The 12,394-nt window shown below is 43.5% G+C and overlaps 1 protein-coding gene across 2 annotated transcripts in view; it reads left to right on the top strand.

Annotated features, from left to right (window-relative positions):
* Positions 1-12,394, top strand: part of ACO1 (aconitase 1) — a 42,267-nt gene that overhangs the window by 28,096 nt on the left and 1,777 nt on the right. The window contains exons 12-19 of one of the 2 annotated variants that reach the window (XM_048932087.1): positions 6,018-6,153; positions 6,656-6,740; positions 6,966-7,122; positions 7,667-7,791; positions 8,477-8,581; positions 9,266-9,408; positions 10,724-10,871; positions 11,278-11,400. In XM_048932087.1, coding sequence (XP_048788044.1) covers positions 6,018-6,153; positions 6,656-6,740; positions 6,966-7,122; positions 7,667-7,791; positions 8,477-8,581; positions 9,266-9,408; positions 10,724-10,871; positions 11,278-11,400 — 1,022 coding nt within the window. Of the gene's footprint in view, positions 1-6,017; positions 6,154-6,655; positions 6,741-6,965; positions 7,123-7,666; positions 7,796-8,476; positions 8,582-9,265; positions 9,409-10,723; positions 10,872-11,277; positions 11,401-12,394 lie in introns of both variants that reach the window. The other variant, XM_048932086.1, reaches the window with a different exon arrangement.

Below are 12,394 nucleotides of genomic sequence, written 5' to 3'. Positions count from 1 at the left end.
TAGCTGGAAATGTGGGTTGAAGTTTTTCCTGCACTGTTTTCTCTCCAGGTCAAACTGGAGCTGAATTAACCAGCACCTCTGACACTTGATTAGATGCACAAAAACAGCTCTGTAGATCTGTGATAGAAACTGAGGAGGGACTACTGAAAGTCAGCACTGCCGGGAAAGGGTCTGTGGAGAAGGGTCTGTTGGTTTAAATCTGGAGGTGCTCTTATCTGTCAGCGGAGTATGAAGCATATGCTTAGCTGTCTGAACAATTGTCTGAGGGTAGGTAAGGACACATGAATGAGGAAAAATGTCCTCTCTGGAATTTCTGTCCCCCAGAGCCTTGTCATTTTCACTTGAACTGTATCCAAGAAATGGTCCGAGGTGAACTTTTTTCTCCCACTCTCTTGCTTATCACCATTGAAATACTGTCATATAATACAGTTGGTGTGAATATGAATAGATAAAATTTGAGCTAAGGTAGTTGTAGCAAACAAGTTGCCTTATACATTTATCTGTCAGTAAGATACAGCTCGTGTTTCAGCAGTGTACTGTTTCTCTGAGGTGATCTTCAGATGTATTGAAGAGAAGTATTGAAATGATTGAATGTATGGGAAAGATTCCCACCAGTAGGGATCAGCAGTGCCATAGTATAACTTACGGTTGATGGCAGTGTAAATCAGAAAGTATCACTTAAAAGAGTTCATAGGGGAAGCTATCTCTTGAAATCAATACTATTTGGTTGTTGTTGTTATTTATTTATATGTCTCTACTGCTAAGAATCTAGAAATTGACTCTTACAGAAGGCCATTCAGTTGATGTTAGAATCATTGCTTCTACTTCCTCTTGAGAGGCAAAACACAAATTCAGCCTGAGATTTCACCATCAAATAAATTAATGAAAGCATGACTAAAAGGACATGGCAGGTGAAGCCCTTTCATTATTTCACTTTCAGAACCATTAAATAAATAAATTAAAAGGATATGATGACTGAGAAGGTGTATTACTCACACATCTAATTTCCAGAGCTATGAATTCCCCTCGGGAATCTGAGACCCTGGAGATTAGTGAGAGGATCTGGGGAATGGAAGACCCCCCTTCTGTCAGGGAAGAGGTGGTCCGGGAGCGCCTAGGCAACATCAATGTTCAGAAATCCATGGGACCCGATGGGATTCATCCACAGGTGCTGAAGGAGCTGGCAGAGGTGATTGCTGAACCGCTTTCTGTCATCTTTGAGAGGTCTTGGAGGACGGGGGAGGTGCCTGAAGACTGGAGGATAGCCAATGTCACCCCGGTCTTCAAAAAAGGCAAGAAGGAAGACCCAGGCAATTATAGGCCAGTCAGCCTCACCTCTGTCCCTGGAAAGGTGATGGAACAGCTGTGCTGGATGCCATCTCCAGACAACAGGAAGAAGAGGAGGTTATCAGGAGTAGTCAGCACGGGTTCACAAGGGGGAGGTCGTGCTTGACCAACCTGGTAGCCTTCTATGATGTTGTCTCTGGCTGGGTGGATGGGGGGAGAGCAGTGGATGTAGTCTACCTTGATTTCAGCAAGGCATTTGATACTGTCCCCCACGACATCCTTATAACAAAGCTGAGGAAGTGTGGGATAGATGAGTGGACAGTGAGGTGGGTTGAGAACTGGCTGACTGGCAGAGCGCAGAGGGTCGTTGTTGGTGGTGCAGAGTCCGGTTGGAGGCCTGTAAGCAGCGGTGTTCCTCAGGGGTCGGTGCTGGGTCCGGTCTTGTTCAACATCTTCATCAATGACCTTGATGAGGGGATGGTGGCCACCCTCAGCAAGTTTGCTGATGATACGAAGTTGGGAGGATTGGCTGACAGCCTGAAGGCCGTGCTGCCATTCAGTGAGACCTGGACAGGCTGAGAGCTGGGCAGAAAAAAATCGGATGAGGTTTAACAGAAGCAAGTGTAGAGTCTTGCATCTGGGGAGGAATAATTGCATGCACCAGTACAGGTTGGGGGATGAGCTGCTGGAGGGGAGCTCTGCGGAGAGGGACCTGGGTGTCCTGGTGGACGACAGGTCGGCCATGAGCCAGCAGTGTGCCCTTGTGGCCAAGAGGGCCAATGGCATCCTGGGGTGCATTAAAAAGAGCGTGGCCAGCAGGTCGAGGGAGGTGATCCTCCCCCTCTGCTCTGCCCTGGTAAGACCTCATCTGGAGCACTGCGTCCAGTTCTGGGCTGCCCAGTACAAAACAGACAGGGATCTCTTGGAAAGAGTCCAGCGGAGGGCCACGAAGATGGTGAGGGGCCTGGAGCATCTCCCCTATGAGGAAAGGCTGAGTGAACTGGGTCTGTTCAGCCTTGAGAAAAGGAGACTGAGAGGGGACCTGATCCAGGTCTATCAGTATCTGAGGTGTGGGGGCAGAATGGCGAGGCCGGACTCTTTTCAGTGGTGAGTGGAGACAGGACAAGGGGAAACGGCTGGAAACTGCAGCATAGGAAGTTCTGCACCAATGTGCGAAGGAACTTCTGTGCAGTGAGGTGACGGAGCACTGGAACAGGCTGCCAGGGAGGTGGGGGAGTCTCCTTCTCTGGAGATGTTCAAGACCTGCCTGGATGCCGACCTGTGCGACCTGCTGTAGGGAACCTGCTTTGGCAGGGGGTTGGACTCGATGATCTCAGGAGGTCCCTTCCAACCCCTACATTTCTGTGATTCTGTGATTCTGTGAATTAGTAATTTAGGAACTTGTAATAGCGTGGCTGTCCCCACTGTTTTCACTGAGGTGCAGGCTCATTACCTGTGTCTGCCCTGTTGGAGCTGCAGATGCAAGTTGAGCAGTGCTGGGTTGCCCAGGGCTGCCAGGCAGGTGGCATAAGACTGGCAGCTGCCCGCATTGCAAAAGGATTGATTAAGGAAAGACAGGGTGGCCCAGGGAGCCTGCAGCTGTGGTGCTTGTGGGAGCTGGAGAAGCTCCAGCGGTGATGGGCCAGTTGTAAAACTGTGTGCTGTGAAAGATAGAGCACTGTGAGGTGGAGGAGCAGGAATAGCAGCCAAGGTCTGGCTGCTGCTTGGTGGCAGCAGGGAGGGGGCTGGTACTTTTCCCTCCCTGCTGCAGCAGCAGGGTCTGGCAGGGTTGGAGCAGTGCCGTATGGGGCTCAGGTGGTGGCTTTCTTGGAGCACTTGAGTGGTGGAGGACCAATGGGTACCACATTGTCCGTGTGCCTTCTTCCTTTTCTGCCACCAGCAGGCTCCTTTTGTGCTCTGCTCTGCTCCCCGTGTGGGGTGGGTACCTGTGCTGCTCCTCGGATGGTTTGTGTTCAGATCTCTCTGCAAGGCAGACTCAGCCAGGGCATCTCTCTTCTGGGCAACTCTTGGCTTGCGGTGTTCAAGTAGTTGTGGATAATCTCTCTTGAAGCATGGCTTATAGTAGAAGAGTAACTAAAAAATGCAAAGTAGAAGAGCTGCTATGATTTTGAGGTTGACAGACAGCAAGATACAGGAACTAAAACAAATTTCTAAAGACAGGTATTGGTATTAGAACGTCTGTTGGTCAGTGTAATGCTACACCTTAGGCTGACTAAAACAAGATAAGTTGCAGATACATGTGAATAAACAGACTAATCATATCCTGATTTTTCTATCTTTGATATATTTGATACGACTCAAATATATTTTATCCGTGTTTCTACTACTCAGCAATGCTAGCTACCTTAAAATACCTGAAAACAGACAGAAAGAAATAAAGACCAGAATGTTTTCTGTTGTCCTCATCTCCTATGTTGCCAAGACTTACGTTATTGGACCTGCCATCCCTCCCACCAGAATGCTGTGGGAGTTGGTTCATTTAGGAGCAACTGATGTACCTTACTATGAGCAGCAAGTGCTTCTTCCTCTGCTGCAAATTCAGGAAGTGAGGGATGCCTTTTGCAGTCACGTTTTATTTTGGGGAATCTGTGCAGATTAAATCAATGAATCGAGCTTTTCTTGGTTTCAGTCTGAAAGACTCTCAAAGGTCCTTTCCTACCCAGTACTTCTACCTTAGACATTTATTCAAGGATTGCAGCATAGTAAATAAGTAAGGCTATCCAGTGGTCTTAAATTCCTCACTTTCAACCAGTAGCCAGAGATTCTGTGAAAAGCTGATGGCTGATACTTCATTTGCCAGAGCTCTCCTCAGAAGAAACGAGGTAAACATTTGTTTTCCTCTTCATCTGTAAAAATTTGTGATCTGTTTTCTCCCACCTTCAGTGCTCCAGCAGCATCACAAGCCATCTCTGTGTCCTGCACCTTTGAGAGGAACAAGGTTAGTGTTTCCCAGTTCATTTGCCCTTAACGGGACAACTGGATCAGGTCCATGCTGATAATGATCACAGTTGTTGAGCTGTGTTTCTTCTGAGGATTGAGAAGTGGTTTTCCTGCAGGCAGACCATCTTTACTCAGTTTTTTTCCTTTAGTTCTAGCTGGGTGTATCCTTCAGTTGTTCCACCAATGCAGCATATTTTCCTCAAACCTTTGGCTTCCAGGCTAATGGTATGCATTTTACTTCTCTTTGCTGTGGCATGGAGATTCTGGTCTTTCGGCCTAATTAGCTTACTAGCTTAAATTTGATGCTTAAATTTGAGTTTGATGCACAGAAGTCTCTGCAGATGCTATCAAGTTAGTGCTCTGAATGCATTCACTGCAGCGTAATACACAGCAGCCTGAAAAATGCAGTGCCAAGGATCTCAGCACACTGACTCAGATTCAGTAGCAGCTGTAACCTTTGCTGCCTTGCTCTTTGGCCTTGTCAAGCAGGGAAAGAATAATTCTCTCATTCTCTGTTAACTGTTTATACGCTACCTTGTTCAGAACCCTCAGAGATATCCGCAGGAAAGGTGATAATTTCTTATTCAAAGTGGAGTTTTAAATTAAATAAAACATACAGTGCTAAAAGAAATGCAAAATACGGACAGTTCTTTCAATCTACAAAAGGATGTTCTGTGCTCTAAATGGTATGGGGGGGCTGTATGTTTGTGTGGGCAGTGTGCATATGCTGTAGTAGCCTTGACAGCCTAAGTTCTGTCATTTCCTTGCATGGTTTAGAGCTTGATTTTGTGTTTCAGAGCTGATATTTGCAGGAAAGCAGAAGCCAAAGCTTTCAGAGGGGCTGTCAGCCTCTCAGATCTTAGTATGATCATTTGTTCATGGTTACCGACTATGCAGGAACTCCAGTTTACAACAGCTGTCTCTGACAGCTAGGTGGCCTCAGCCATTTCAAGAATGGGGCTACTTTTTGATATATAATCTACTGCTAGGCCTCCAAGTCTAATGGTCTGTGCCTTCTCACAGAGTACTCTAAGAGGAGTTCTCCATGGCATGTCTAATAGTACCGAACAGCTGACAAAAAACAAATTAGTGTGATGATTATCTTTCTGCTGGAGCTCCTGCTGGATCAGAGCAGAGCTCACGTATACTTTCTCATGCAAGTAGGTGTGTTTTGGAAAAAAATTACCGTTTACAATTGAAAAAAGGCAAAAATTACTTGTTGGGCATTGCCAGCACACATGAACTACTCATTTAAGCGGAAGAAGGTCAGAATCAGTACATTTCTGGCAACATATCTATTCCACTAGATCATCTCCATGCACATTGCAAATAAGGACTGGTAAAATAGCACTCCAATAATGAATTGTGATGATGACAGCTGCTGCACTCGGAAGCAATTTGTGTGAGTGCAGCAATAGGTTGGTTGTTATTTCAGCACTAAGCTGCCAGAGGTGGGAAGGTAACAATCCTTCATTTTTGGTGAGATGTTTGTCTTACGGCTATTGTTTGTTTAACCATTGGAGTTCTGAATGTCTGCATGCCACCGCTGTGTGAGTGCATTTTGTTGAGTGTAATTTCCCATGAGAAACAGAAATTGCAGACTGGGTTTACAGTTCAACAGTGCGTTTGTACTCTAGCCGGTTACTCTGTAATCAGTGCTGTAGTCCTTTTCGGCTCTCCAGTTATTTAATGACACTGCTGTTAACGTGTTGATCCACCAAACTATTCCACGTCCAGGAAAAACTGCAACTATCCTTTGCATTTTTCAGGATTGCTTGCCAAGAAAGCTGTTGAAGCTGGTTTGACAGTGAAGCCTTACATCAAAACTAGCCTGTCCCCAGGAAGTGGCGTTGTCACTTACTATCTGAGAGAGAGTGGAGTCATGAGTTACCTTTCTCAGCTGGGGTAAGTAAGCCTTTCTTACTGTTGTCCAGTGTGTAACTGTAAGCACTGCCAAGTGTTGCAGTGGAATAACTCTTGGTCTGCGCAGATTAAAAGATATGGCAGATGCTCTACAACATGCTCCTGTGTGAATTAGTGCATTGCTGTTGTGCTGGCTGACTTAGTCACAAGCAGGGAAAGGGCTTGCTGCCTTCTTGAAGACTCATGTTCCTATGCAGGAGAATGGATTCTTTTTCAAGAACAATTGCTTTAAAATAGCATAAATGGCAATATATTGTTGTTCATCTTGCTAGATAGCAGTTTCCCAGCTCTTTGCTCTGTATACATGGAGTGTCACTGCAGTAATAAAAAGTGGTCATTCTGGAAAATGCTGTTTTCAGCAGCAGCGGATTTGTTAAAACAGTACATCTTCTGAAAGTAAGCTAAGGAGTTAATTGCTAAGGTGTTAAACACCTAACTCCCAAATAGTTTTTTAATTCCTTGATGATTTCCACGCTCTGTCTAGGTTTGATGTCGTGGGTTATGGCTGTATGACTTGTATTGGCAATAGCGGACCCCTGCCAGACTCCGTTGTTGAAGCCATCTTACAGGTATGCATCAGTCAGATTTCCATGTGCATTCTATGTAGGTAAGTTATTCTCTGTGCAGTATTGAGCTTAACCTTGTCAGGTGTATACGAAGTAAATGCAGTTTTCTTTGGGAGGTACTTGGGGATCGTTTGGAAGGAGACAGTTCCTTGTCATCTTACTGATGTTGCAGCATGATGCAACTCTGCAAACCTGCTGCACCAGCTTCCTTGTCTCAAACTCTTGCAGGGAGACCTCGTAGCAGTGGGTGTTTTGTCTGGCAACAGGAACTTTGAAGGGCGTGTGCATCCCAACACCCGTGCTAACTACCTAGCCTCCCCACTGCTGGTCATAGCCTACGCAATTGCAGGAACTGTCCGGATTGACTTTGAGAAAGAGCCTTTGGGTAAGACATGGGGTGCTTCTTCTCATACCTCATAAATGGAACTAGTTGGAATTGAGCTCTTAAGAGACGTTTGTCCCAAGGAGATACTCCAAATGTGTGAGCACGTCTGGGATACGAAGCATGCAGTGGTCAAGCAGGAGAGCAAAAATTGGTCTATGTGTTGGAGGAAGGGGAAAACCATGTTTGCCTTATGTTCTAATTCCATGGGAGACATTTTGATTACATGTGGGTGATGGTTTTTCATGAGCAGCCCGATCTAATAGACTTTATTTGAGTAGGCAATTCAACCTGACAAACTTTGTAATCCTTTCTAACCTAAATTATTGTACAAATATTCTGAAAGACCAATAGAGATCACAAAAGTAGGCATATGTACAGGCATCAAGTTTGTGAGGCTATCATCTGTCAGATCCTTGTAGTTGAAAAAGGGTGTTTCTCGTGAGTTTTTGTTGGGTTGGAAGGAACGCACAGCTGGAAGGCACACTTTTATTTTTCTTAATGGAACATGTATATAACATGTATATAACATTATCAATTTATACAGGAATAAATGCTTCAGGGAAGAAGATTTTCCTGCAAGACATCTGGCCAACACGAAATGAGATACAGGCAGTTGAGCGTCAGTTTGTTATTCCTGGGATGTTCAAGGAGGTCTACCAAAAAATAGAGGCAAGTTAATCCTTTGGGAAGTGGTTTTATCTATGTGCTGTGCCATTCTGAAGATGTTAAGTGAATAGCTTTAGACAGTGAAAAGAACCTTTTCCTTCTGTTTCTGTTGCTCTGGTTGTGGCAATATTCAAGTGAGGTTTTATTTATTATTGCAAATGACTCCTAGCTATGTAATTAGTTCTTATGGCTGGTCGTGTCCTGAATATTGCAGATTATGGGCTTTAAACAGTTATTTTAGGCTGATATTAGAAAGTGAGATGTTCCAGCCTCACAGATATTTTTCTTCAGATGACATAAAATTCATCTGCATTACTTGATAGCATTAATGGCAGAGAAAAACTTGTACTTGGTAAGGTATTTCTGTAAGTCTTCCTCAGCTACTGAAACAAAATGTTCTTGGGGTTTAAGTGGTAGAAAAGTTTCTTTGAGAGTTATAAAATGTTGTCTGCCTTCATAACATAGATAAATGCTAGAAAAATGGGCGAGTAGCTCTTCTTCTGCAATGAAGGGAGTGAGCTTGCATTTCCTTACCTGTTCTTCTAATAGGTAGAGTCATTAAAACAAAGCGAAAAAGAATAGAGTGGCACAAGAACTTCCCAAAAGCCTGAGAAAATACAAGGCTTTTGCAGAAATCAAATCTGTTGCTTCTGAAAAGTTAGAGATGGAATGTTTACGTGTTTTTCAGACAGTAAATGAATCTTGGAATGCCTTAGATGCTCCCTCCGACAAGCTATATACTTGGAATCCAAAGTCAACATACATCAAGTCTCCGCCTTTCTTTGATGGTCTGGTAAGTGTGCACTCCCCCTTTGAATCAGGCCAAACACTACAGCAACCATGACTAACCTGGAGGGTGAAGCAGGGGCGCATCACGGCGCCCAGAAGCATCCATGATAGCCTGCTGAGACTTCATTTCTGAGCTGTTATCATCACACTCATTGTATTCATTTTAATACACAGGCACAAGCCAGTCTAAAAATTGCAAGGATTCTCTGCTGCTTCAAGATTTTTGAACATACCCCTTTCTTGTTAAGCTGGGATAGTTTTAAGTAGTAACAGAACAAATGAAGGAAAAAGAAAGGAACCCGTATATATTCTTGCCTGCATTTTGCACTAATTAGTTCAGCACTCAGATGCAGTTTCAGCACTGTTTAAAGGAAAATGCAGATTTCAGTGCATGCAGATGTCCAGGAATCATGGATTTTCCTCTGTGTTCATGCATGTGCTGTTGAAGCCCTCAGCTAGCTTTTTTGCCTCATCTATTTTATACACACACGAATTTGCTGACAGCCAGGACGTCATACTTGGTTTAAGAATGACTGTATCTTTCATACCATTTTTTTCTTTATCCTAACTTACATGTAAAGGGAGGCTCTATTTTGCAGATTTCTTCTACATATTTTGTCTTTTTGAGAAAGGTAAGGGAATTGTGTATCATATTAAAATCATGTTCTTTGTACTTGTGGTGGCTTAGACTTTGGCTCTGCAGACGCCCAAAACTATAGAAGATGCTTATGTCCTGTTGAATTTTGGAGATTCTGTGACAACGGACCACATATCTCCAGCTGGGAATATAGCAAGGAATAGTCCTGCAGCCCGCTATTTGACCAGCAGAGGGTAAGTAGTACATTCTTGTTCCTGTTGCAGATTGGGAAGAGGAAACGAGCCACAGTTACTATGCCATGTTATGGACACACATCAGCTGTCTGTTCACAGACACTTGTGTACCTTGGATGATGCTTGGAGAATACGTAAAAGAAGAAGAGAAAGCATTCCTGTGTTGTTTCAGCGTTTGGCACTGGTTCTAAAAGCTTGTGTAGGGTGTGCAGATGTGTTCAGCTTGAGAACTGAAGATGTTTGTATGGAATATGATGGTTCAGAATGGTCACAGTCCTTGGGGTCAAAAACTGGTTCTGCACTCACTTATAGCACGTACAGCAATTTCATAGAGCTAGGATATCACGAACTACAGAGTTTGGGGTTTCAGTGCAGCTGCAATGACTGGCACAGCTCTTGCCTTTAGCCTAGAAGCTGTTGTAAACTGCTCCTTTGCTATGGACAGCCTGTCAGTTCAGTACTGTGGGTTCAATGTAAGACAAAACCAGGCCTTGCTGGGTCTCCCTATTCACTCTTCAATGTAATGTGATAAGTTGTTTATTCACTGGTTTAGCTTTGCTTACAAATTCTGTGGAGCTTTGAGGAACAGTACTGACAGCTTAGAAATTAAGTATTTTCATTAGATTTAATGAATTTGGAGAGAAAATTGGTTAAAACTGAGCAGTCCACTGATGATTAACTGTTTTGACTTCTTTGGCCCACTTTGAAATCTAAATAGCTCCCTTCTGAGTGTAGTCCAATATAAACAGTTCAATTTTATGTCATATTGTTGTGATTTTTTTTTCTTTACTGATCGGGGTAGAGTCTCCTTTAATTCCCACATCCATATTTTTAAACACAATTTTTCTCCCTCAGGTCTCACTTCCAGCAAAGATTCTCTCTTTGCCCTATAGGTATTTATCACAGTGGTGTCTCTACCTCTAGATGCTGTGGTAATACAAATAACCATGACAAATTTCAGTAGCCAGCTATTAAGTGAAGCTGAGAAAAGCTGCTTCATGATTCGTAAGGAAGGATTGTATTGCTTCTTCTGACCCAACATAGCAGTATGTCTGCATTACTGTCAGATACGTTTTGTAGGGCACAGGATGAGAATACCAGTACAGCTGCTTTCTATGTCCAGGCTAAGTAGGCCTGTTCTTTTTTCTTCTTTATTTTTTTATTTTTCTGTTCTTTTTTTCTTCTTTAAATAACCGTAGAAACACCAGAGAACTGGGTGCTGCTGCCCTGATGGGAGCGATCCATAGCTGCTTCAGGGACACTAGCTCGTGACTGCATTTAAACCAACAGCCCTGCTTTTCTTTTTCATTAACAGCTTGACTCCTCGAGAGTTCAATTCCTATGGTTCTCGCAGAGGGAATGATGCTGTTATGGCCAGAGGAACATTTGCAAACATTCGTCTGGTGAACAAATTTATTGATAAACAGGGACCTCAGACTGTCCATTTCCCTTCAGGAGAAACAGTAAGTATACACGCCACTTTAAAATGAGCTCCTTGGCAGTAGGTGGGATTAGCATTAGATTTGCTTCGTACAGCTTACATCATTAATTTCAGCACCTTTTAAGTAAAGCTGAGGAGGAGACTGAAGATTTCATTGACTCAGGGCAGCAGGTCACACATACCTGCATAAGGTGGTGCTCTGAGGCTCAGCAATGGAGAGCAGAACCTTGTGGTGAGAATGGAAAATGTGGGCTGTGGTAGAAATGCCTTCAGGCTGGGAGTCACGAAGTGCCATGTAACTTAACGTGCAGTTAAGTGGCATAAAGTGTGGGCTTCAGCTCTCAATGTGAAAACACAATTTTCTTATTTCTACAGAAGTGTATTTCCACCCACAATAGTATATAAAGTGTTTTGTATTTTCATTGCAGCTGGATGTGTTCGATGCTGCAGAAAGATACAAGCAGGCTGGCCATCCTTTGATTGTGCTGGCTGGGAAGGAATATGGTGCAGGAAGCTCAAGAGACTGGGCGGCCAAAGGGCCGTTCCTCTTGGTAAGTAACTCAAGTAATGTAGGAGGAGGATAATACTTGGAGGTTTGTTCATTTTTTCAGGAAGAGTAGCTTACAGCATTATCTTAGGTAGCTTATTCTCACTCTGGATATCAGAAGCTATTCTGAAGTACAAGCTGAGTCCAAGAGCCACAGTACGTTTGCAGATATATTCAAGTATTCATAGAGCCCATTCAGGCAGGAAGACATGACAGAACTTCAGCTAGCTTTCCATACACCAGAAAGGCCATTTTCTTTAATCTTCCATCATACAGCCCAATAAACCTTGGGTCTGCTTCAGGCTGCTTTCTTCAGCTCGCTTATCAGAGAAGATATAAAGTGTAATAAGTGAAGTATTAGTGAACTTTAAATTTAGCATTGCTTCACCATGCAGGTTTCAGGAAGTCCTATCAGTATTGTTATTGGATCATGTTGTAAATCCAGGTACAGTGGAACATCTGTCTTATTCTGTATGCTGTCCTACATTATTCAGCAGCCAAGGTGGTTCAAGTTTTCCTGGTATGCAATTTTTGAATGCAACAGTTGTGTGCATTTTTAAGCAACGAATTAAGAGGGTTGGTGTTTAGGGTTACGTCTGCCTGAGTTTTTAAAATTACTATTGCAGTGGTGAAGTTTGTGTAAACTGTATTTGCACATGGACATGTAAAGATCAATAACACTGCACCCTGGAATATGCAGGGTAGGAGAACACTGAAGTAGCAAAAATTACAAAAATAACTACTGGTACTCTACGTGTGACACAAAGAAGTCTACAAAAAACACACAGGAAAATTACACAGAATTCCCAGAAAAGTGCGTGCAGTTTTTTGGCGATCTTTCTTCTTAAGATGTTTAGAAGTTGACATATAATCAAGTTATTGTGGGCAATCCACTGATTAGCAGTACCTACTGACCAGCAACAGTCAGTAAGTGAAGGGTGGGCACCTCAAACATCCCAGTCCTATTCCTGTGAGAGCAGAAGGTCTATCCTGAGCCA

This window comes from Lagopus muta, chromosome Z (genome assembly GCF_023343835.1).
Source record: "Lagopus muta isolate bLagMut1 chromosome Z, bLagMut1 primary, whole genome shotgun sequence".
Classification (NCBI taxonomy): domain Eukaryota; kingdom Metazoa; phylum Chordata; class Aves; order Galliformes; family Phasianidae; genus Lagopus; species Lagopus muta.
The sequence above is the reverse complement of the archived record's forward strand: the minus strand, read 5'-3'. Positions and strand labels throughout refer to the sequence as shown.